Genomic DNA, 22,946 nt, shown 5'->3' on the forward strand with positions numbered 1-22,946 from the left:
AGTAAATAACCTTATTAATATATTGGAACTTATAATATATTAACCAACCTTAAGTGTTATTTCTCTCATTATAGTCTACCCAAATGCATGATGCCATGCAACCCAAATGGACCATGCCGGGTCGGGTCAAGTCTTACCAATTATAGTTATGCACTTAGACATTAATCCAACAAAGGGTACCAAGTATATTTGCATGGTTATTCACACCTTGTTTTGTGATCCTCGGCATCCCAGTCACAAAACCTGAAGGGCACACTCGAGATTGAAACATGCCTTTGAACAGTTCAATGAATCTCAAAGATCTAGGATTTTCAAATCCAATTAAAACCTAATAAATTATTTCGTTTTTCATGGTGGAAATTGGTGAATCGTCATTCACCTACCTTCAAATATTTTATAGCTTGGATTACGGCATCACTCTTCTAAGTTATAAAATAGTTTGTTGGGTCCTAGCCTTAACATTTCATATTGGGTGTCATATTAAGGACTTTAAATCAACTATCTTGAATATCTCCCAAAAAGATGTCTGGTCTAGACATTTATGATCTTCCCAAATCTCTTAAAACAAGCTTTCCTAAATGAAGATGATGTCCCATGGATATCATACTTCTTTCACCTCCTCCAATTATTCTCCCTAACCCACAAGTTCCTAAAAAGTTTAAGGTCACTCAAGCCCTATTGGCAAGGCATGGTCTAGGTGTGATCACATCTTGGAGATGTAGTCACATATTGACAAGCCGGGAGAGTTGGGTGTCAAAGTCTTGAGAAAGTTGGTGGCTCAACTACTTTCTAAGTCACATAGTGAGTTCTTTTGGGAATCCTATGAAACAGACTAAGACAAGACCCTTAATGATCTTATCTATTTGCTAAGATCAACTTCCTAAAACGCTATGGACATTGACAATGATGACATTGGATATCCAATAAAGCTCTCTCTTCCCAATGGAAAGGGATCGGCCATAGTCAACTCGGTTGACCCAATGGTAAAGAGAGAGGCGAAGTCTGAGATAGTCCCATTATCAAGGGTCCATAGGTAACTATTACCAAAGGAAGGGGCATTGGTTACGAAGCTGCCAAATTTACCTAAGGATGTTAAAGTCAATAAGTTTGGCTCTACTTCAGGTAAAGTCCATTGTCTAACTCTATTAAGTACATGCTGATTCTGATCGCGAAGATGGATTTCAATCGCATGGTTCGGTGATCAGAATTTTGGGCTATTACTTAAGAGTTATGATATTTATATTGCTTAGGAATAGATAACAACAAGGTTTTCATATGGATTGTAAGGATAAGTTTTTCCGCAAAATTTTAAAATAAAAGAAAAAGGTTTTGATTTTATTTATTTTAAGTATCCTTACAATGGCATTTGTGAAAAGTTGTTGCTTATAAGATTCCATTGATAGCAATATTGGAAAAATGGATTTGATTCTTTCGGTTGTGGTAGTGTCTAATATTACCAAATAAGGAAAGATTTTCATCACCCAAGGTTCAATTGGACCGAAACTTGGAATCATGCAAGTTGTATAGTATGATGAATGAGAACTTTCAGCTTGGAAAATTAAGACTAATTCCTTATGTGAATAAGGAAAGGACTAATGGATCGAGTACACATTCTTGTGCACTGGTCAAGTCCACCACAAAAGATCAAGAAGACTATTCGTCATGATTTACTTAAGTTCAGTAAATATGGTTATACTTATAAGTTTAAGTATAAGTCTGTAGCATTGGAGAAGTTTCAATGTGAGACAGAACGAATAAGAAGAATCAAAGTATGGCAGAAAGATAAAAGTTTCTCAAATCTGAAAAGATGGGAGAGTACTTTAGTATCATGTTTATGATCATCTTAATGATTAAGATACCATATCACAATTGGTCCTCTAAAGTCATCTTAGTGCATTCTTATGACTAAGAAGAGGAGTCATGAATTGTTGAAATGGTTAAATCAAAAAGATGAGTCATACTTCGTTCCAAAACAATTCTTAGAGTCATACTCCAAGATTGTAACTTGAGTGACATATCTTAAAGAGGGTTTGTTAACACTAGTCAAATGTAAGAGTAAAAGGTTATCTACTTTTGTACATTTGAAAATGGTAAGTTGTGATGTTTTGGATAAAACAGAGACCAACTTAGGCCAATTGTGTAAAGTGTTAGTCTTGATAAAGAATCCGCACTATCTCTTGAATATTTGACAAGGGAGTCTTATATGTCAAGAGGACAGTGGGAGTCTTAAAGCTCTTGAAAGTTTCAAGACTTAATCAAGAATAAAACCTAAAGTCCTTCACTAGCACACGACTTGAGGTTTATAACCTATCGTGTTGAAATTTTTGTGCCTATTCAAGTTGGCTTTGCATAGGAGTTCTGAGAGTTCTCAATTGGTTGCACAACTATTTGGAAGCAATGGCAGGCACCTGAGCTGCCAAATGGCAAGAATTTAAGATTGCACAAGTTTAATCAATATGAGTTTGGATTTGTCACTAACCTTGTCTTGTGATTATGGTTTTGACAAATTCACATGGATAAGAACACATACACTATTAAATCTAAGTGTCATAAGGTTTCTCTCCGATTCATGAAAATGATGGTGAGGAAACACTTTCACTAAGTAGATTTTAGCTAGATAGCAACTGTGATATTTGCATTCTCAAAGTCGTTAGTGGAGCGTGTGTGGTTTACCGGCACACTAACATGGACTTGTGAGAAGTGGCAAAGGTCTAAACAATTGAGACTATGATTACGACATCCCTTTTCATAGTTCTAAATTTGTTTAGACACACATGTGAGCTATCTAAGAGAGGTGTATGATTTTGATAAAGTTTTATCAAAACAATCTAGTATCAGAAATCTGAACTTTGGTAAGAAAGTCAGCAGATTTCTGAGTACATGTCAAAGCTAGTGGGAGCATAAGTGTTATGCTAATAATCATCATGTTAGTGGGAGCATGATAATTATGACAAAGGTTCCAAGTTAGCAATGTTAATTATAGAAAACAAAAGTTTCAATTCGTGAGGTTGCAGGGGTTGAAAAAGTTGTTTTGCTATAATTAAGGGAGAGGAAATTATACTTCATTTCAATTCTAAAAGCTTAGATTGAGATTTTAATCGTATTTAATCAAGGATATATATATGAATTTCATGTTGGAATGGCTCAACATAAGGAAATTCTATATATGGGTCCATTATTTGCGTTCTAAAATTCGATTATGATTACGGCATCCCTTTTCATAATCTGAATTTTGAGAACTTGGCAAATTGAAATGGAAATATTATAGCAAAAGACTGGTTTAGTCTTTATGTGAGACATCATGAATCGTGTCCCATATGCTTCAGATATAGGATCGATTACATGTGATATATTCATCCTTTCTAAAATTTTCCAAATGCCTGGGGCATTATGAAGGGAAAAGGTCTAGAATTGGATATGACTAAAATGATTAAGCAATTGTCGAGGACAATCTAAGGTTTACCAAAGATTGGTTGCTCAAGGACAGTTGGAAGTATAATGTTAATTCTGGAAGGACCATATTGACATAATCTGTAAGGAGGCAACTCTTGTTCAGAAGTAATAGTCAAAATGGAATATGGAAATGTTTCAAAGTTAGAAATTATTCAATCTGTGTAAGATTAGGAAACATAATGAAAGAAGGATGTTTCCAAGGAGCTGATCTCCTTTGGAATGCTCTGTAATGATTGTTGTCAAGTCTTTCTGACTTCGTCCATAATCATTAAGAGGATCAATGCATATAAGTTTAGAATCTAACAGATTTCAGTAAATGGCATGAATTTGGAATTCTTGCATTTGCAGTAAGGATTTGGGACTGTGAAAAGAGGATCATTGGAGTGATGTTCAATTGATCTATTTTACAAAGTAAAGATCATAGACAAACATAGTATGCATACTTGGTGTATGGCATGACTAGTGTTTAGAAAACATAGTGTACATGCTTGGAGCATGGGACAACTATTGTTTTAAATTCAAGTAAAAGTTGATAAAACCGAAACAATGAATAATGAGTAATCAGTATGGTGATAAATAAAAGTGTTTATTTATATTCATAGGGTTTGATACCATATTTGATTCATTTATTCTTGTGTTTCACTTTGCATGTTTTGATTTCCAGAATAACTAAGTCGCTCTTCCTGAATGATTAAGTTATTCAAACCATCCACAGTCGGTCATATGTTGGAAGTAGATATGAATCAAGACTGTCATGGGTTGGTTTGTAGAGGTCCAAGTTGGTGGACAAAGTGGTGCTACAACACTCATGAGTGCTCATAAGTTCTGAGTATTGGATTCAACCCGCGCTCATTTGAATCACTTCATGGATTTTATCACGAGTGATCATGAGACGATAATATCTTATATTCTTCAAACCTAGAGATATGAGTTGTTACTATGAGTTGGTTATACATTGATTGCACGAAAACGCATTGCTAACTCGATGTTATAAAACGTGCCTTTGTGTATGATTCAACAAGTAGTAGAACAAGCCATATGAGTCGAAGTTTATCCATTCCTTTTACCTTCGGGATAAAAGCGATATCTGTGGGCCCCTCGATGATTTAAAGATGATACATGTGAGTGCTTGGCCAAGCCAGGACTGATTTGATTTGTTCAATCAGTCAGTCATCATGAATCAGAAATCGGGAAACAACAAATGGACAGAGAGAATGATTGATAATCCATGTCTCAGTCCATATGATATCTAGAATGGAGGAATATATGATCCCTTATCTAATGGACAAGTCATTGACAAAGGTCAGAGTTCATCGACAAGGTCAGAGTTCGACAGAAGCTTTTGAGAGCTACGATTGATGATCGGTTCCTGAAGTCATACGCAATAATAGTTTTAGACTTATCCAAGTGGGAGACTGTTGGATTAATATCTAAGTCCATAACTATAATTGGTAAGACTTGACCCGACCCGGCATGGTCCATTTGGGTTGCATGGCATCATGCATTTGGATAGACTATAATGAAAGAAATAACACTTAAGGTGGGTTAATATATTATAAGTTCTAATATATTAATAAGGTTATTTAATTAGTATTGATCAAGAATTAATTTGGAATTAATTAAGTGATCAAAAGGAGAGTAATTAAATATATGGGTTGATTGTGTAAATCATTCATTCTTAAATATATGGGCTTGTGATCCAGGATTCAGTCCATGGGGTGACCCATGGATACTCCATGGAGGTTAAAATCCATGGAGCATAAGGAATGGGTAAAGTTATGAGTTACATGGTGTAACCCTAATAGCCACCATATAAAAGAATCCCATGGCTCAAGAAATCGTGCACTAATGTGTGAGTGTGAGGGCTAGACGATTTCAAGGAGTGTTCAAGTTTCTCTCAAGTTATTCTAAGTGTATTTGGTGTTGTGTGAACCATTTGAGGTGTCACACTTGGGGCACTAGGCACTCAAGCTTCATGAAGACATTCTACATCAAAGAGGTATGTATTCTATCTTGTTATATTTATTATTTTGTATGCTAGATTAGGATAATACCTTGGATGTTCATAATTGTATGTATAATAGAGAAAACATAGATCCAAGGTATTTAGGGTTGCATGTACACTTAGGAGTGTTAGAATGCTCATAACCCAACAATAAGGATGTATGGTTAGGGTTTGGGGTATTGCATCTTAAAAACGGGAGGGAAATAACACGGGTTCAAGTCACGTGTCTTACCAAACTTGGTCACCTTTTGATAATAATAGTCCCTGCCTCTACACATTCTTTTCAAACTAAACCTAAAATTCACCATTTGGCCCCTTATCCTCCAAAATCTATTCAATTAAAGTCCTAACAATTACCATGCAACCCCTGTCTTCATAAATTCTTTCATATTAAACCCATAATTTACTAAATAGCCCTCAACCTTCTTAATTCCTTACAAACTAATCCAGACTTTATGTATTAACCCCAAATATTCTAAATAATGACATGTGACTCCCAGAACCAACACCTCGCTAAGATATTATTGGTTTGGCTTCAATAATAATAATAATAATAATAATATCTCGGGGCTTAAGAGTTTATTAATTATTTACTCATTTTATTTAACTTTGAACGGAGTGTTACATACCACTTCCTGTATCAAATACCAAAGAATTAGTACATAATGCATATAATTCAATCACATATATACATAGGTGCCAACCAGGTTGGCCTTGTTTTTCTTAACTTCTTCTAGGTACTTGGGACAGTTTCTTTTCTAGTTTCCCCTTTCATTCCAGTGAAAGAAATCAAAGTCAACAGGAGGTTTGGGCTTAGGAGTTGGGTTGGTAGCAGGAGGCTTCCCTTGACCATTTCCTTTCCCCTTGTCTTTCTTGCCAGCTTATCCTTTCCCTTTACCGGCATTATTATCGATTTTTCTTCTTAGAGATTTGACCCTCGCGGATCATCAACACTTGATTGTTCCAAAATTTCTTGATGTTTGCCTCAACATTCTTGAGCATGTTATGAAGCTCATTATTGCTCGTCTCCAAGTTATTCATTGTGTATTTAATCACAAATTGGTTGAATGACTTCGGTAATGAGGATAGGATCACATCGGTCGCTAGCTCATGCTGAAATGGGAATCTGAGGCGGGAAAGGTACTCAACATAAGCTTTCATTTTGGGTACATGTGCACTCACAGAAAATCCCTCACCCGAATTGTAATCAATAAAAACATTCAAGGTCTCAAACCTTTCTTGCTTCGCCTGAACTTGAAACATCATTCTAAGTTGCTCAATCATGTCAAATTCTTCTTGAAACACAAAGGCTTTCTGAAGCTCAGGGGTCAAAGTTGTAAGCATGATGCAAGCCACTACGGTCGAATCATTTACATGTTTCAACTTAACATCATTCAATGCTTTGGCAACATTGGTTGGGAGCTCTTCTGGGATAGGTTCAACAAGGACATAGTCCTTTTGCTCAAGCCTAAGGACAATTATAAGTTGTCTGAACCAATTACGAAAGTTGGGTCCGCTTACATTTTCTTTTTTAAGGATGGATCGGATGGTGAGTGATGATGTGCTTACAGTTGGGCTAGTCCTCTACAAAATAATAAGAATCATTTTAATATCTTTGATATAATTTCTTTTAAAATTAATTTCCCTTTAAATTAAATTTGAAAAGTTTAGATGCACATCACCCAAAATAACTTTAGGCGGTGACCCACAACACAAGTGATTTTGTTGATCGGTATGTTTCGATAACCAATTACAACTCTTATGTAATTCTTAGATTGATTTGATCCAAAAAAACATTACATTGTTTTTTAAATGGCATGTTCATACCATCTATGCCTCAAAACGCTTATGCTTAGGTGGCCTCTATCACATAAGAAATTAATCAAATCATCCAATTCAAAAACTTGTGAATTATATTTCACAAATGGTTAGGTGACCATTATCCCATAAGTAAATATAAAAATACCTTGGCCATTTTGACAACCCAAATGAATAAGGTGACCCTAAAATCCACAAGAATTGAAAAAAAGGTTAAGTGATTTTTAAGTGGATTGCATATATTTGATGTTTTGAAATAAGGGCTTTTATCAATATGTTATTATTCTAGCATTTTATAGCATTTTGTATCATGCATATTTCATGCATAAATATTCCATGGTAATTTTAAAGTGTTCCAAAATTTATAAAGTTGTATTTATTTCACATTCAATTTTACCGGATAAAATTTATATCGAATTATGATTAGACGTTATAACGATTGGAACCGGTTTTTTACTTTTTAATAAAGTAATAGTTTATTATACTGGTATGGAGTTTTGACTAAATTTAAAAATCATTTTAAACCTTTTTATATATCTAAAAGTTTGGCTATTTAAGATTCTAAAAAAAATTAAAACTCCAAACCTCACAAGCATGCATTTAAAAGTGTATAAACAAAGCCATTTTTCTAGAAATATTTATTGTGAGTCATCACAACAAATATTAAGTTATTTCCAAAAGGACTTAATAGGACACTTCAAGGTCTTGAAAATGTTCATTGTCTTCATAAATTCATAAGATCTTCATGTTCCATCTTTTTATATTTTTATAAAAAATAAAATACAACTAGTCTAAAAACTAATTTGTTACATATAAAAATGGAAAAAAAAATGAATGAATACATATTTATGTATTACACCATCATACGAATAAACAAATAACAACCAGAAATGTCCTAATGGCTTGTTTAAACACAAAAAACATATTAAAAATATGAAAACAACTATTTGTTTTTATAAAGCAACTTTTATATAACAAAAATGCATGGAAAATGGTTATATAAATAATAAACACTTTTAACAACAAGTTGCCAAATGAAACAAATGTGGAAATTTCTTTAGTAAAAAAGAAAACCATACTTGTTTTGCAAAAACCAAACATTATCATAACATAAAAAAATCATTATAACATTTAAAAGATGTCTCTAATACAATTGACGGGGTTTGATACATAAAATGATATGTTTTTCCTAAAAACCGGCAACGAATGCTTTAAAAATTTCTATTAAATTTGAATTATATAACAAAACCAAAACCATGAAGGATCCTTTTATGGAGGCTAGAATGATATAAAACAACCATAGGGTGTTTCAGTATGACAAACTTTTGAATCCTTTGGACCCTCTTGGATTTGAGGTGTTAGTGTAGATGGCAAGAACAAGTAGCTTGAACTTCTTTATACGTAATCCACCACCAAGAGTAAGGTACCCAAAAATGCTTGTTTTGTTCTTGTAAGACTTTGTTCTTTAATCCTTAAGTGCTTAAACAATTAAGCACTAAAATGAAGACACAAAGTAAACACCAAAAGCCAAGTAACAACTTCAAAAGTGATGGAACTTTCTGATGGGTTTTATATGATACATAATCTTATTTTGGCGGAAAAAACATAAACCCTAAGTTCAAATTCACCCTAAAGGATATTCTCACTATGATTTGCAAACAAATATTGAATATCAAGAACCCTAAAATACATTCTATTTTTTGAAGTTAACTAAAAGCTTCTAAGAAAATGATACCTTTAGTTTATTATAGCAAATAAAAAAATATTCTTTCTTTGTTGGTGTTCAGAAAGCAAGCACTTGAAGTCTCACGCCTCTAATGGCTCACACCTAAACCCTAGCAGGTTGGAGGCTTAAGAGGAGAGAGGAGGAGGAATGAATTTTTTGGATTCTCTCTTTTGAATGAAGTGAAAAACAAAAATCAAACCCAAGGAGGTTTATATAGTTATAAGAGGGTAATGTATAAGGCAAGTTTTCTTTTAGATAACTATTTCTCATTGCTTCCTCCCTAAGGCATTCTAAGATTCCTTAGCGCCCAAGAAAAGGTCTAGAAACCCTCTAGAGCTCCTCTAGAACTGTCCCCCTATGCGAGGTTCTAGAATTGGTCAATGCTCAAGTTTTCAACATTATCACCTTTAGTTCTTCCACTTTTAATTAATCCAATTAATTCTGATTAATTTCTGATTAATTTTTAATTAAACAATACTATTTCTAATTAATATATTATTCTCATAATACATAAATAAATCATTTATTTTGATTTCTAATTAATTTATTAATCATATATTCCCTCCGTCCCAAAATTATAGTCTATCTTTCCTTTTTGGTTTGTCCCAAAATAATAGTCCACTTCTAAAAATAAATAACATTTTTACCAAAATACCCTCTCATTATTACTTAACCAACTAAGCATTTAATGGAACATTAAATGCAAAGTAAGGACAAAACTATCATTTTATTATATAAAGTTAGTGGTACTTAATGCTTTTCTTAATATGTGTGTTTTTTGTCTGTGGACAATAATATTGGGACGGGGGGAGTATTAAATTAATAAATCAATCTCTCTCTCCAAAAAGTATTTCAGTCAATTACTAGGTTTGAGGGCAACCAAAAAGGACTTTTATAACAATTCAAGATTATAATAATTTAGTTATTGGCTTAGACACCTAATCCAATAGTCTCCTACTTGGATAAGTCTAAAACTAAATTATAGGTATAACTTCTAAATCAAACAGCAAAGGGTTCTTTCCAAAGCAACTATCGAACTCTAATCCGATCAGATATTTGTCCTAGATAAGTGATCTAATATTTATCCTTTCTTCAAGATATCGTATGGAAACAAGACATGGATTGGAATCAATCTCATTTTTAAAAATTCTGATTCCCAATTCCATATTTGTGATGATGTCATAAGACTTCTAATTAAACACATCAATCTACTCCTAGCTGGGCCCGACACTATAAGTCAACACCAAATCGCCGAGGGGCCCAAAGATATCGCTTTTCCTATTAGGGAAAAAGTAATGAATGAAATTTGACTCATATTCCTGTATAATTTACTCACCAAATCATACATGACACTACGTTTTATAACATCATGTTACTAATGTGTTTTCGTAATACCAATGTATCACCAACTTGTAAATTACAGCTCATATATCTCCATTTTAAGAATATAATATATTATCGTCTTAGAATTAATTGTGATATAATTCATTAAGTGATTCTATGAGCATGGTTTTATCCAATACTCAAATCTCCATTTTCTAAGTACTCATGAATGTTGTAGAAACACAATTTCTATGTCTAAACTCCTAAGACAATCTACAATCCAATTCATGACAGTCTTTATTCACTACTTACTTCCTAAAGTATGAGTAACTGTGGAATTTTGAATAATCAAATCATTCAGGAAGTAAAACATGCAAAGTGAAACACAATAATAAACTAATTAACTATGGTCTCAAACCTATTGAAAATAAATAAATCTCTATTATATAATCACCATAATAATTACGACTTTATTCATTGTATAATGTTTCAAATAATCAACTAATCACTTGAATTAAACATCAGTCATGCCATGTTATGAACATGTATACTATGCCTTTCTATGGTTCTTCCTTTGTGAACATATCAATTGAACATTATTCCAATGATGCTCATTTCACAATACCAAATTCTTATCACTATCCAAGATGTGATGGAATTCCAGCTTAAAATGGATTAATCTCCTATGATATCAAGATTTTAAAGTCTCAAAGACTGAGTATTTGATATTACATAATATATCATTGGAACTTTGTTACTAGAAACAATTACATGGTAATAAAGGTTCTTGTTCAAGGTACACTCCTTGAACACTTCTCTTGCATTAAAGTTTCTAACTCACATGTATACTTTTCAAGTATCTCCCATTATGGAAACATTTCCATATTTCCATATGACCATCAATTCTTATTAAGAACCATCTCAATTCATAATCATGCCACTATGGCCTATCCAAATTAATATCATGTATATCTTAGAACGTTCTTGATATGATTAAGAACCATCTCAATTCATAATCATGCTATGATTACAACTCACATGTATACCTTAGAACGTTCTTGACAGTTTTTTTAACAACTTTAGTCACACAAAATTCTAGTTTTTTTTCTCACAATGCTCCAAGATTTTGAAAAATTAGAATAAGTCAATATTATAGCATATATAATCGATCCTATATCCGAAGCATATGAGACTTGACTCATTGTACAATATATAAGGATCTGATCTGTTCAATCTCTTGCTATAATAATTCCATATAATTAATTTCCTATGTTGAATCATTTTAACATGATATACATATATGTCTATGACTAAGTTCTATTAAACTATACAATCTAAACCTTTAGATTCGAAAAGAAGTATGAGTGTCCTCTCCCTTAACTCTACTATACTTTAAAAATTCCCACACTTTGCAATTTTCGAATGGGGAACATTGTTCCCTAACAACATTATTCTCAACATGCAATACTAGTATAAAAATTATGCTCCCACTATCTTTGACATGTACCCTAAAATCAACTGGATTTCTAGAAATCAATATTGTTGCCTTTCTTACCGAAGTACAGACTTCTGTTACGTGATGGTTCAATAAGTCTCTAACTAGACTTCTTAACCCTATACACCTTCATTGGATAGCATATATGAGTGTTTAAACCCTTTCAGAACTTGTAGATGTATGCCTTGAAAGTTCAAACAATTCCTTTCCACTCATCACAATTCAAAATATGTTGATGGATGTTGTAATCATATCATGAATGTGAGAATGCAATTAACACAACCAACATCTATATTGGTCTTTATCATATCTTTAAATCTATCAGCGAAAGTATTTCCTCATAATTATTTTCATGAATTAGAGCAAAAACGTTGCCACCTAGGTTTTATGGTGCATACGTTCACATCTATGTGAATCCATCACTTCCAACCTACAATCATAATATGTGTTTAAGATAAAACTAAATTCAAATTTATCTTTCCTTCATGGACTGAACTTCGCTATTTCTAAATTTACTGCCTTCTGGTAGCACAAGGGCCTACTAGTGCTTCCATGTGGTTAGCATCTCACCCATATTGATCAATGTACTTTCACTGACCAATGCGCTTTTGATTTTGAAATTAAATGAAAACATAAAACTATAAGCATTGCCAGCTCAAGTGGAAGTGCATAGAAATAAGTGTTGGATTAGGTGTCTAAGCCCATAACTATAATTGGTATAAACTTGAATTTATAGTAGCACATTCCTTTTGGGTTGCCCTCAAACCGAGCAATTGCATATGATAGCTTTTAGAGAGAGAGAATGATTTATTATTTTATTTTTTGGTTAATAAATTAGTTAGAAATCAAATAAATGATTTGTTAATATATTAATTAGAAATAGTATTATTTAATTAAGAATTAATCAAAAATTAATTGGAGTTAATTTTGGGATTAATTTGATAAATTAAAAGTACATGGGTTAAAGTGTAATTGTTCAATAGTTGAACAAGAGGCATTCTAGAACTATTCTAGAGCCTTGGACAATTTTCCATGGTTCTAGAGGATCTAGAATATCTAGAGTATCTAGAATTATCCTTGGAGGATAATTAGGAAACCAGATAAATAGCAAAAATAAGATAATATTTATGGGACATATCTCGGGTTTCTTTGTACACTATATAAATACCCCTATGCGTAATAATTTTGTCCAACCCTTCTTAGAGAAGATAGGGACGAAATTCTAACCTCTCTCCTTTCTCTCTCTCTTAAGCTCCTTGGTCACTAGGGTTTGGGTGTGAACCATTGGAGGCGCGACACTTGTGGTGCATGCTTCCAAGAGTCTTTCAAGAAGGATTCAATAGTGTTTAAAATAACAATCTTCAAGGTAAGTCTCTTATTCTTATGAATTTATTTTCATAGTGAAATTTTTGTAGATAAGCCATTCATAGTATGTTGCTATATATGGAAGACATAGATCCAATTATGTTGCATGTGCCATAATCAATTGAATTGTTTGATTGTTTTTTGCTTAAGGCATTGTAATTGTAACCCTAAAAACCCATCAATGCTATAATAGCCTAGGGTTTTCTTTCATGTATTTGCACATTGGTGAATCGATTTTTTGAAAAAACCCATCTAACGACGTGAGCTTAGAGGCTCACGACGTGAGCACAATTTAAATCCGAAAATTGTTTGATGACAAACTGAACTCATGACATGAGTTTTAATTCTCATGACATGGGCACAATATAATTCAGAATTTTGTTTTCTGTAAGACTGGTCTCATGAGGTGAAACTTAATGCTCACGACGTAAGCACAGTAATTCCGAATTTTTGGATTTTCTTGCCTACTTGATTTATTTGGTTGTTATTTGGGAATTATCTTTTATTAAATCTGTCATAATCCGAATTTTGGTAATATTAGATAATTAAATAAGACCTAAATGTGAGGAGGTAATTATAGATTAGATAATGATGGATTTATTTGATTAGAATTATCCATATGGATGTTATTAATAATTTAATTTAATTAATTAATTAAAAGATAATTAATAAATCCATAAAGTGATTTAAATTTAATTAAATAAAAAGTTTAATTTATTAAAAGATTAAACCTTTGCTATTTTATAATGTTTTAAAATACACCTTATACTATGTATATATACAATTAAAAGTTTAATATATATTACATGTATAAGAAAAGTCAATCGAGCTGCTACTATACCTCATTCACGAAGCCATACTGTAACGAGAGTTTAAGAAAGTGGCCTACAAAATGACCGTCATTGGGTATACCCTCTTACCCACTGTAACATACGCAGTTCCAGGTATCAAATTTTAATTATTTTGTTTTGTGTTTAGAAGAGGGACTCGACGAGTTGACGCCTAGACTCGTCGAGTAGGATTGCGATTTCTGACTGGATTTAATGAATGGACTCGACGAGCCGGTGAGTCGACTCGACGAGTCCGCGATATGGGCAGAAACCCTAAAACCTCGGGCCTGTGCCCTATTTAAGGGATCTTATGGCCCTCATTTGCGGCCACCTTCACCCTTGAGAGCACCAGAGAACCTGAGAGCATTGTGAGTGAGAAAAGAAGCCATTTTCTTCATTTCTAATGTGATTTTTGCAAGAAAGAAGGAAGGAGGGCAAGCTAGGCAGATTGTAGAGCTCAGATCTTCTACCATTTGATCAGAAGAGGCTGCTGGAGGTATAAATTTATGCTCATTCTCGTGTATATGGTGATCTACTTGAATCTAGGTTTTTCTTATGCCTTCTTTAGCTTGGATTCGAAGCATATGAGGTACCAAGATGGAATCCTTTTTAGATCTGGACCTTAAGAGGTCCAGAGAGTCCTATCTATCCTGCTTTATGCTATACCTTTGGAGATATGAACCTAGGTTGCCATTTTAGAAGCTATTTCACCAAAAGAAGTCCTATGAGTGTTGCATGAGTGTAAAGGTTGGACCTTTACGTGATTATTGTGTATTGGAAGGTCAGATCTATAGGTTAGAGAAACAGATCTGACCTCAGAAGGTCTTTTGAGGGTTGCCATGGAGGGAACTCGCCGAGTCCATAAAGGGACTCGACGAGTCGAGTCGGGTTGCCCCGCGATTCGTGACCAGTGGAAACCCGTCGAGTGAAAGGTTAACTCGATGAGTCAAGTGAGGATTTATGAGGATTAAGAGGACATGGAATCGCCGAGTCACACGAGTGCACTCGACGAGTTTGGTCAAAGTTTGACTGATTGACTAGAGTTGACTTCAGTTGACCTTAGGGTTTTGGTCAAACTGGTTCAAGAGATGTCAGGGAGGGGTAGAATGGTCTTCTACCCATTCTTTAGAAATGAGGACAAGAGAAAGTATTGATTAGAGATGTTATTATGTTGATAGGAGGAGGCTAGATCGGGTTATCGAGTAAGAGAGATTATACGACATCGTACGAGGTGAGTATTCTCACTATACTGTACCTAGAGTGGTAATTATGTGTGACCGGAAGGTCTTATATGCTACGAGGAGTATGTGATGTATGCTGTTATATGATATGTATGTGTTATGTTATGAGTAGTATGGTATGGACCGGAAGGTCATTATAATATGGACCGAAAGGTCAAGATGTCAGGGGCCGGAAGGTCGACAAAGGAGGACCGGAAGGTCTATCCGGATTGTGGGACAAAAGTCCCCTGAGACACGTGGATCGGAAGATCTTGTAGAGTTATAGCCTTGAGTGGCGTATGTGCGTATGTGGTATTTGGGGAACTCACTAAGCATTTATGCTTACCGTTTATGTGATATGTGTTTCAGGTACCAGTGAGGATCGCGGGAAGGCGCCGGCATGATCTGTACACATTGATGGAGTTTTATGTATTTGAGATCTTGGGATTGTTCTATTTGGATGACATGTGTTACATTGGGTTTTTGATATTTCTTATGAATGAAATTATGTTTTAAAAATGAAAAATTGTTTTGGAAATTCACGTTGTTACAAATTGGTATCAGAGCCTTGGTTTGAGGGATTCAGATGCATCTTCGGGTGTATTTGAACTCAAACTGAGGATTTGAGAAACTTTTTCATAAAAGGAACAATTTTTCTAAAAAGTAAAGGAATTTGAGGAAAGCGGAAAGAAGCAGTGTGTACGATCAGCCAGCGCCCGAACGGTGATTTCCCAAAATACCCTTACATTATGTGTTATGAGATATGATATGTTATGAATGCTAGAGTAGGCCATGTATTCATATTAGGACTAGAGTGGCCTGATTTGTGATGCCTTAGCCTAGGATATTGCTGCTGCTTTTAGATGCTTCGAGAGTGAGTAGGTAGCAGTGAAGAGCTTATAAGAAGTCTACCGAAGGGTAGCCTATGCTTAGAGAGATGTAGATTACTTGTGACATGGGATCCTAGGAGGAGGACTTGGAATGAACGCAGATGCGGTGTGGAAGGTAGTATAGGGCCCGTACTACTGAAAACACCGGATCAGTGCACAGTTCAAGTAAGAATCCTTAGGGTACCAGGGAGCAAGTAGGGTTGAGCTATCGAGTGCGAGTATACTCGAGCGAGTCTCTGATATTTTTATGTTGTATTTCAGAGACATCATGGTTGGGACACACCACAGACCAGGGACCAGCGGCGTGAGTGACGAGGAGCTTCGTCAGATGATCCACGATGAGGTGGCTGTGACTATCTGAGAAGAGATACTGGAGATGTTTGGGTCTATTAAGACCACGTTGTTGAGACATTCGATGAGCGGTACGCCATGGTTACTGAGGCTGCAGCCGCTGCAGCTACGACAACTGTTGCTGCTGCTAGACCTCAGGGGGGCGACTCGTTGCTATTCCTGGAATTTAGCAACACGAAGCCGCCAGAGTTTGATGGGACACGGGACTCGCTTGCTGCGATGAGATGGATTTATGATATTGAGGGATGCTTCTACACCTGTTCGTGTCTGGAGCATCTGAGGGCACGGTTCGCGTTGAACCAGCTCCGCTTGGGAGCGAAGGATTGGTGGAAGTTTACGACGACAAACTTCACTCTTGCAGAGATCTCAGAGGTGACATGGGAGAGGTTCACCACCATGTTCAGAGATGAGTATGTTCCTCTGGTGGAGAGGGAACGGTTGGCACAGGAGTTCTTGACCCTCAAGTAGGGGACGGAGTCCGTGACTGAGATTACACAGATGTTCCACGAGAGGGCGATGTTTTGCCCTGAGCACATGTCGTCTGATCAGGCACGTATGAGCCGATACTTGAGCATTCTGAGGAGGGACATTCGGGAGTTCGTGGCGAACTCGACTTACCGGACATTTGCTGAGCTCCAGGAAAATGCCTGGAAGAGGGAGATTGAGCTGGAGACTCAGGCTAGGGAGGAGGCCGAGTCTCAGAGGAGGGACAGGCGACCGGTACAGGTACAGCCGACAGCCAAGCGGACTAAGTCCGCTGATACGAGATCTGGAGGCTAGAAGGTCTGCATTTGTGGGAAGTGCGGCAAAGGACATGATGGAGTGTGTCGAGCGGGTGCTTGCTATAAATGTGGCAAGGAGGGGCATATAGCCAAGGACTGCCCCAAGGCATTTATGGTTTGCTTTCATTGCAACCAGACGGGTCACCGGAGGGCCGAGTGGCCATATCTGCTACAGGGATCAGCGCACGGATCTGCCCCTGCTATTGCACGAGCTACTGAGGGTCGGCCAGTGAAGGCCGAGGAACCGAAGGCTCGCGGGAGAGCCTTTTAGTTGACAGCGGAGGAGGTCCGCGCAGCGCCCGATGTCGTGGCTGGTATGTATTCTTTCATTTATTTATGCTGAGTTGAGATATTGTGCTTAAATTATGGTATGCGTAGGTACTTTTCTTGTGAGTTCTGTACCCGCCTTGGTGTTATTTGACTCGGGTGCGAGTCGATCATTTGTGTCGTTAGCGTTTAGCCAACACATCAGTATTCGGCGAGAGGCATTGAGTCGACCTCTATGAGTTTCCAAAGCTGACGAGCGAGCGGTGTATGCTACTGACGTGATTTGAGGATGTGTACTAGAGATCTTTGGTGTTGAGTTCCCGATAGATCTGGTCCCGATTGCGATAGGGGACGTTTGCGTTATAGTGGGCATGGATTAGTTGAGCCAATTTGGGGCGGTTATAGACTGCGAGCGACATACGGTGACGATACGAGACCCTAGTGGGGGAGTGCTGACGGTATATGGGGAGGGTACCCGACATGGGTCAGCATTTTCTTCGGCTGCCAGAGCGAGACAGAGTTTACAGCAGGGCTGCAGCGAGTTTGTAGCTTATGTGATGGATACTCGAGTGGCCGCAGAGAGGCCGAGTTCGGTTGATGATGTTCCGATAGTGCGTTAGTTCCCGGATGTTTTTCCTGAGGAGTTGTCGGGTGAGCCTCCCGAGAGGCAGGTGGAGTTCCGCATCGATTTGGTTCCGGGGGCAGCGCCTATCGCCAAGGCGCCTTATCGCCTTGCGTCGCCAGAGATGCAGGAGTTATCCTCGCAGCTTCAGGAGCTGCTGGGGAAGGGGTTTATTCGACTGAGTAGCTCGCCGTGGGGAGCGCCGATCCTTTTCGTCAAGAAAAAGGATGGTTCACACCGGATGTGCATTGATTACCGGGAGTTGAACAAGTTGACGGTCAAGAACCGTTACCCCTTACCGAGGATCGATGATCTGTTCGATCAGTTGCAGGGAGCGTCTTGGTTCTCTAAGATAGATTTGAGGATCTGATATCATCAGGTGAGAGTGTGGGATGAGGATATCTAGAAGACGAATTTCAGGACTCGTTATGGGCATTACGAGTTCGTGGTGATGCCTTTTGGGCTCACCAATGCACCAGCAGCGTTCATGGATCTCATGAACAGGGTGCGCAGGCCGATGTTGGATCGATTGGTGATCGTGTTCATCGACGATATTCTGGTGTATTCGAGATCCCGAGAGCAGCATGAGGAGCATTTGAGGGAGATCCTCGGAGTTTTGAGATCGGAGAAGCTTTACGCCAAATTCTCCAAGTGTGATTTCTGGTTACGAGAGGTCCAGTTCTTGGGGCATCTCGTTAATCAGAACGGGATATTGGTCTATCCAGCCAAGATTGAGGCGGTGATGAGTTGGGAAGTGCCGATATCCCCCACCGAGATCAGGAGTTTTCTGGGGTTGGCCGGCTACTATCGGAGATTTATCAAGAATTTCTCCAAGATTGTCGTGCCCCTCACCAGGTTGACCCGGAAGGGCGTTGCTTTTGCATGGGGTCCAGAGTAGCAGACCTCATTTGAGACTCTTCGCCAGAGACTATGCGAAGCCCCGGTGTTAGCCCTTCTAGAGGGAATGGAGGATTTTGTGATGTATTGTGACGCATCGATATCGGGGTTGGGTGCGGTGCTTATGCAGAGGGGGCATGTGATAGCATACGCATCGAGGCAGCTGAAGCCTCACGAGGTGAGGTATCCCACCCACGATTTGGAGTTGGGGCCGTGGTGTTCACCCTCAAGATATGGCGTCATTGTTTGTATGGGGTTTGGTGTGTCATATACATGGACCACAAGAGTTTGAAGTACTTGATGGATTAGCCCAACCTGAACATGCGCCAAAGGAGATAGTTGGATGTGGTAAAGGATTATGACTGCGAGACCCTGTACCACCCGGGCAAGGCTAACGTTGTGGCCGATGCCCTGAGCTGTAGGGCGGAGAGTGCCCCGATACGAGATATTTGAATGAGGATGACAATGTTGACTCCGGTGTTGGACACCATCCGAGAGGCCCAGGCAGAGGCTGTGAGACCAGAGAACCGCAAGAGAGAGCGGGTGATTAGCAGGTATCAGAGTTTGTTACCGATAGTCGAGGGCTTATGACCTTTCAGGGTCGGATTTGGGTACCGTTTACGGGCGGGGCACGTACCATTCTGATGGAGGAGGCGCACAGATAGAGGTTCTCGATCCATCCCGGGGCCACTAAGATGTATTTGGACCTGAAAGGAGATTATTGGTGGCCCTATATGAAGAGGGATGTTGCGTGGTTTGTTGAGAGGTGCTTGACCTGTCACAGGGTTAAGGCCGAGCACCAGCGTCCGCATGGCAAGTTGCAGCCACTTGAGGTTCCCTAGTGGAAGTGGGAACATATTTCTACGGATTTCATCACCAAATTGCCGAGGACCGCGAGGGGTGTCGATGCAATCTGGGTGGTCGTTGACCGGCTGACGAAGAGCGCTCACTTCCTTGCTATCAGTGAGAGCTCTTCTGCAGAGAGGCTGGCAGAGATGTATGTGAGAGAGGTGGTATTGCGGCATGGAGTACCGATGTCGATTGTGTCAGATCAAGATGTACATTTCACTTCCAGATTCTGGAAGAAATTCCATGAGGAGTTGGGTACGAGGTTGCATTTCAGCACCGCTTACCACCCACAGACGGACGGACAGAGTGAGCGGACGATTCAGACACTCGAGGACATGCTTCGATCATGTGTGCTGGACTTCGGAGGGAGTTGGGACACGTATTTACCATTGGCTGAGTTTTCCTATAACAACAGCCACCATTCGAGTATTGGTATGCCTCCCTTCGAGTTATTGTATGGGAGGAGGTGTCGGACTCCCATCTGCTGGAGAGAGGTAGGGCAGCGAGTGATGGGTAGCACTGAGATAGTGCTTCAGACGACTTAGCATATACAACAGGTTAGACAAAGGTTGCTGACAGGTCAGAGTCGCCAGAAACGTTATGCGGATAGGCGACGATCCGAACTCGAGTTTCAGGTTGGTGACTTCGTACTCCTGAAGGTATCGCCTTGGAAAGGAGTGATCCGATTCAGGAAGAGGGGCAAGCTCGGGCCCCAGTACATTGGTCCTTTCAGGGTGACCGCGAGGGTGGGATATAAGAAGAAATTAATAGACGTACTAACTAAGATAATTATAAGATGATCTTTATCAGTTACTTCAATACTTGTTTAGTGCATACCAGTTATATGTACTCAGGATAGGATAGACCTTCGAATAAGTGACCCTAACTCTAAGCCCACAACCAAACAAGGAACAAGAAGTAAAGCAAAGATTCACAGATTCTAAGTCCATGAAGTCCTAGGTGCATATAACCTTAGTGTATCCACTCAGCAACTATTGACCTACTGATAAAGACCTTTTTAGTTCTCAGATAAGGAATTATAGTAACACCAAATACCCCTATGGTATTTCATTGTGGTAATGTTGGTAAGTTTTTAGACTTGTTGCCATATCACAACCATTCTTGGGCATATGCTAATCACTCCTCGGACCAGCATAGTTGATCAGGCTATGCCACTCCCAGGACTGACCATATATCCCCGAGCTTACTTGTGATATTCAACAATCGTAATACTTTTGTTTTTGTCGTTGTGACACTGATTTTAGTATAAATGCAGGCATGTATACATAATTAAATATTTTATTATTTAAAAGTATAAACTCTTGGTCAGAGTATTTTAATCCCATTGTATTTATAGTTAGTATATCTTTTATGGGTTGATATACTCAATTCACTATAAACAAAGCTCTGATACCAATCTGTCACACCCCAAAACCAAGAACGGCGGAAACGTTCAGGGGTGGAGGACGTCATGTAAAGTATCATAACAGTGCAAAGTAGTAAACAAGCAACAACATCATCCATTGCATTAAAAGTAAAGTTTTAATACATGAGTGCTCTTTCATTGTAATGAGACACCAAAATATGTAATCAAAATAAAAGACGAGTCTTGTCTGTGCTCCGTCTTCTCAAAACCTGGTCATCGTACATGTCTACTGGTGACCTGAGAATACAAGTTATTTTGAAAGCGTAGATCAGCATAAGGCTGGTGAATTCATAAGTATTATGGTGTCATTGATTCGAAAAACTGTTATGAAAGACTTGTAAATGTTTAATGAAACATTTAGTATAAGTGTGAAAACCCTAGAAAATCCCATATTTCCTACTAGTATAAAAAGTAGTCTTCTACCAAGACCCGAATGCTTTGAAGGTTTGCATTTCTGTATCAATGAAGATTTTTCCCTGTACAACTATTATTATAAAAATATAGTCTACCTCATCGTTTATGTGAATGTGTCACAAAATAAAAGTAATAGGGAAAATTATATAATCATTGAAATCGTATCCTTTTGCCTTAGGATAATCACGGCGTGGAAACTCGCCGAACAGTACAACCGAGAACATCCGTCGATGAACAGGTCCCGTTGTAGCTAGCAGCCATGTGTAGGATGGTCAGTCCCGTATAGTATATATATAGTATTTCTCTCTGTATAGATATAGTATTTCTCTCTGGATAACATGTAATAGTATCTCTTCATATAGTAGTATAGACTCATGAATGAACTGACTCTTGTGTAATTCCTTGTAATAGGAATAGTAATTTGTATCCCCTAAACTATACCGATAATAGTTTACTGGAATGTAAATTGAATGTCCAAGTAGGTTTATACACCCTTGCTACTCAAGAGTGTTGGAACTGAAGAAAGAATGAAAGCTCTCATATCAATACATATATACATGAGACATAAGTGTATAGATATGGTTTTTAACAGTAAATTGAAGGAGGTTTTGTAAAACATTTAAGAGTTTTGAACAATAAATAATAATGACTTGATGTCAGTTTATAAAATAATTCAAGAGTAATTTGTTGATAACAAAGTAAAAATAATTGAAAAGCATTGTATTTATCACATTTTGAAGTATGTGAAATCAGTTGTTTGAAAACACAATTATAAATCGCATGTGATTGATTCTATAACTTCCTGTTTTCTACTTGTATTCCCCCCATGAAAGCATTTAAAATCATTTAAAAGATTGATTAAGGGGGGTATGAACTCACCTGTAGTGAGTGGTTTGGATGAACGGATGATGTAGGATGCTAAGTGTCAAGTGAAGACTTGTACACACACAATGATCCTAGTTAACATATGATAACACATATATGTATCCAATTAGTCATAAAACAACAAATTAACCAAATGTAAGACATCCTAAGACACGTAAAACATTTGATTTAAGTGCTATAAGTCCTAAGGATTACATCTAAGGGTGGTAGGACCTTGTAATTGAGTTTAGGGTTCAAGGGTAAACTCCCTTGGAGTTTACGGTTTGGTGACCATAACTCATTGAGTTTACGGTCGTAAACCCATGAGTTTACGGCCGTAAACTCATGG

General features: G+C 37.6%; 1 protein-coding gene across 1 annotated transcript; it reads right to left on the minus strand.

The window, feature by feature from the left end:
- Positions 1-6,364: 6,364 nt before the first annotated feature.
- LOC145112082 (uncharacterized) lies at positions 6,365-7,433 on the minus strand. The gene is made up of 2 exons (XM_079048298.1): positions 7,425-7,433; positions 6,365-7,042 (listed from the first exon to the last, which is right to left on the minus strand). The coding sequence occupies exons 1-2, from the start codon at positions 7,431-7,433 to the stop codon at positions 6,365-6,367; spliced, it is 687 nt and encodes a 228-aa protein (XP_078904424.1).
- Between the last annotated feature and the right edge of the window lie 15,513 nt (positions 7,434-22,946).

The sequence above is a fragment of the Lactuca virosa genome, chromosome 5 (assembly GCF_052849685.1).
Source record: "Lactuca virosa cultivar CGN04683 chromosome 5, Lactuca_virosa_CGN04683_v6, whole genome shotgun sequence".
NCBI classification, from domain to species: domain Eukaryota; kingdom Viridiplantae; phylum Streptophyta; class Magnoliopsida; order Asterales; family Asteraceae; genus Lactuca; species Lactuca virosa.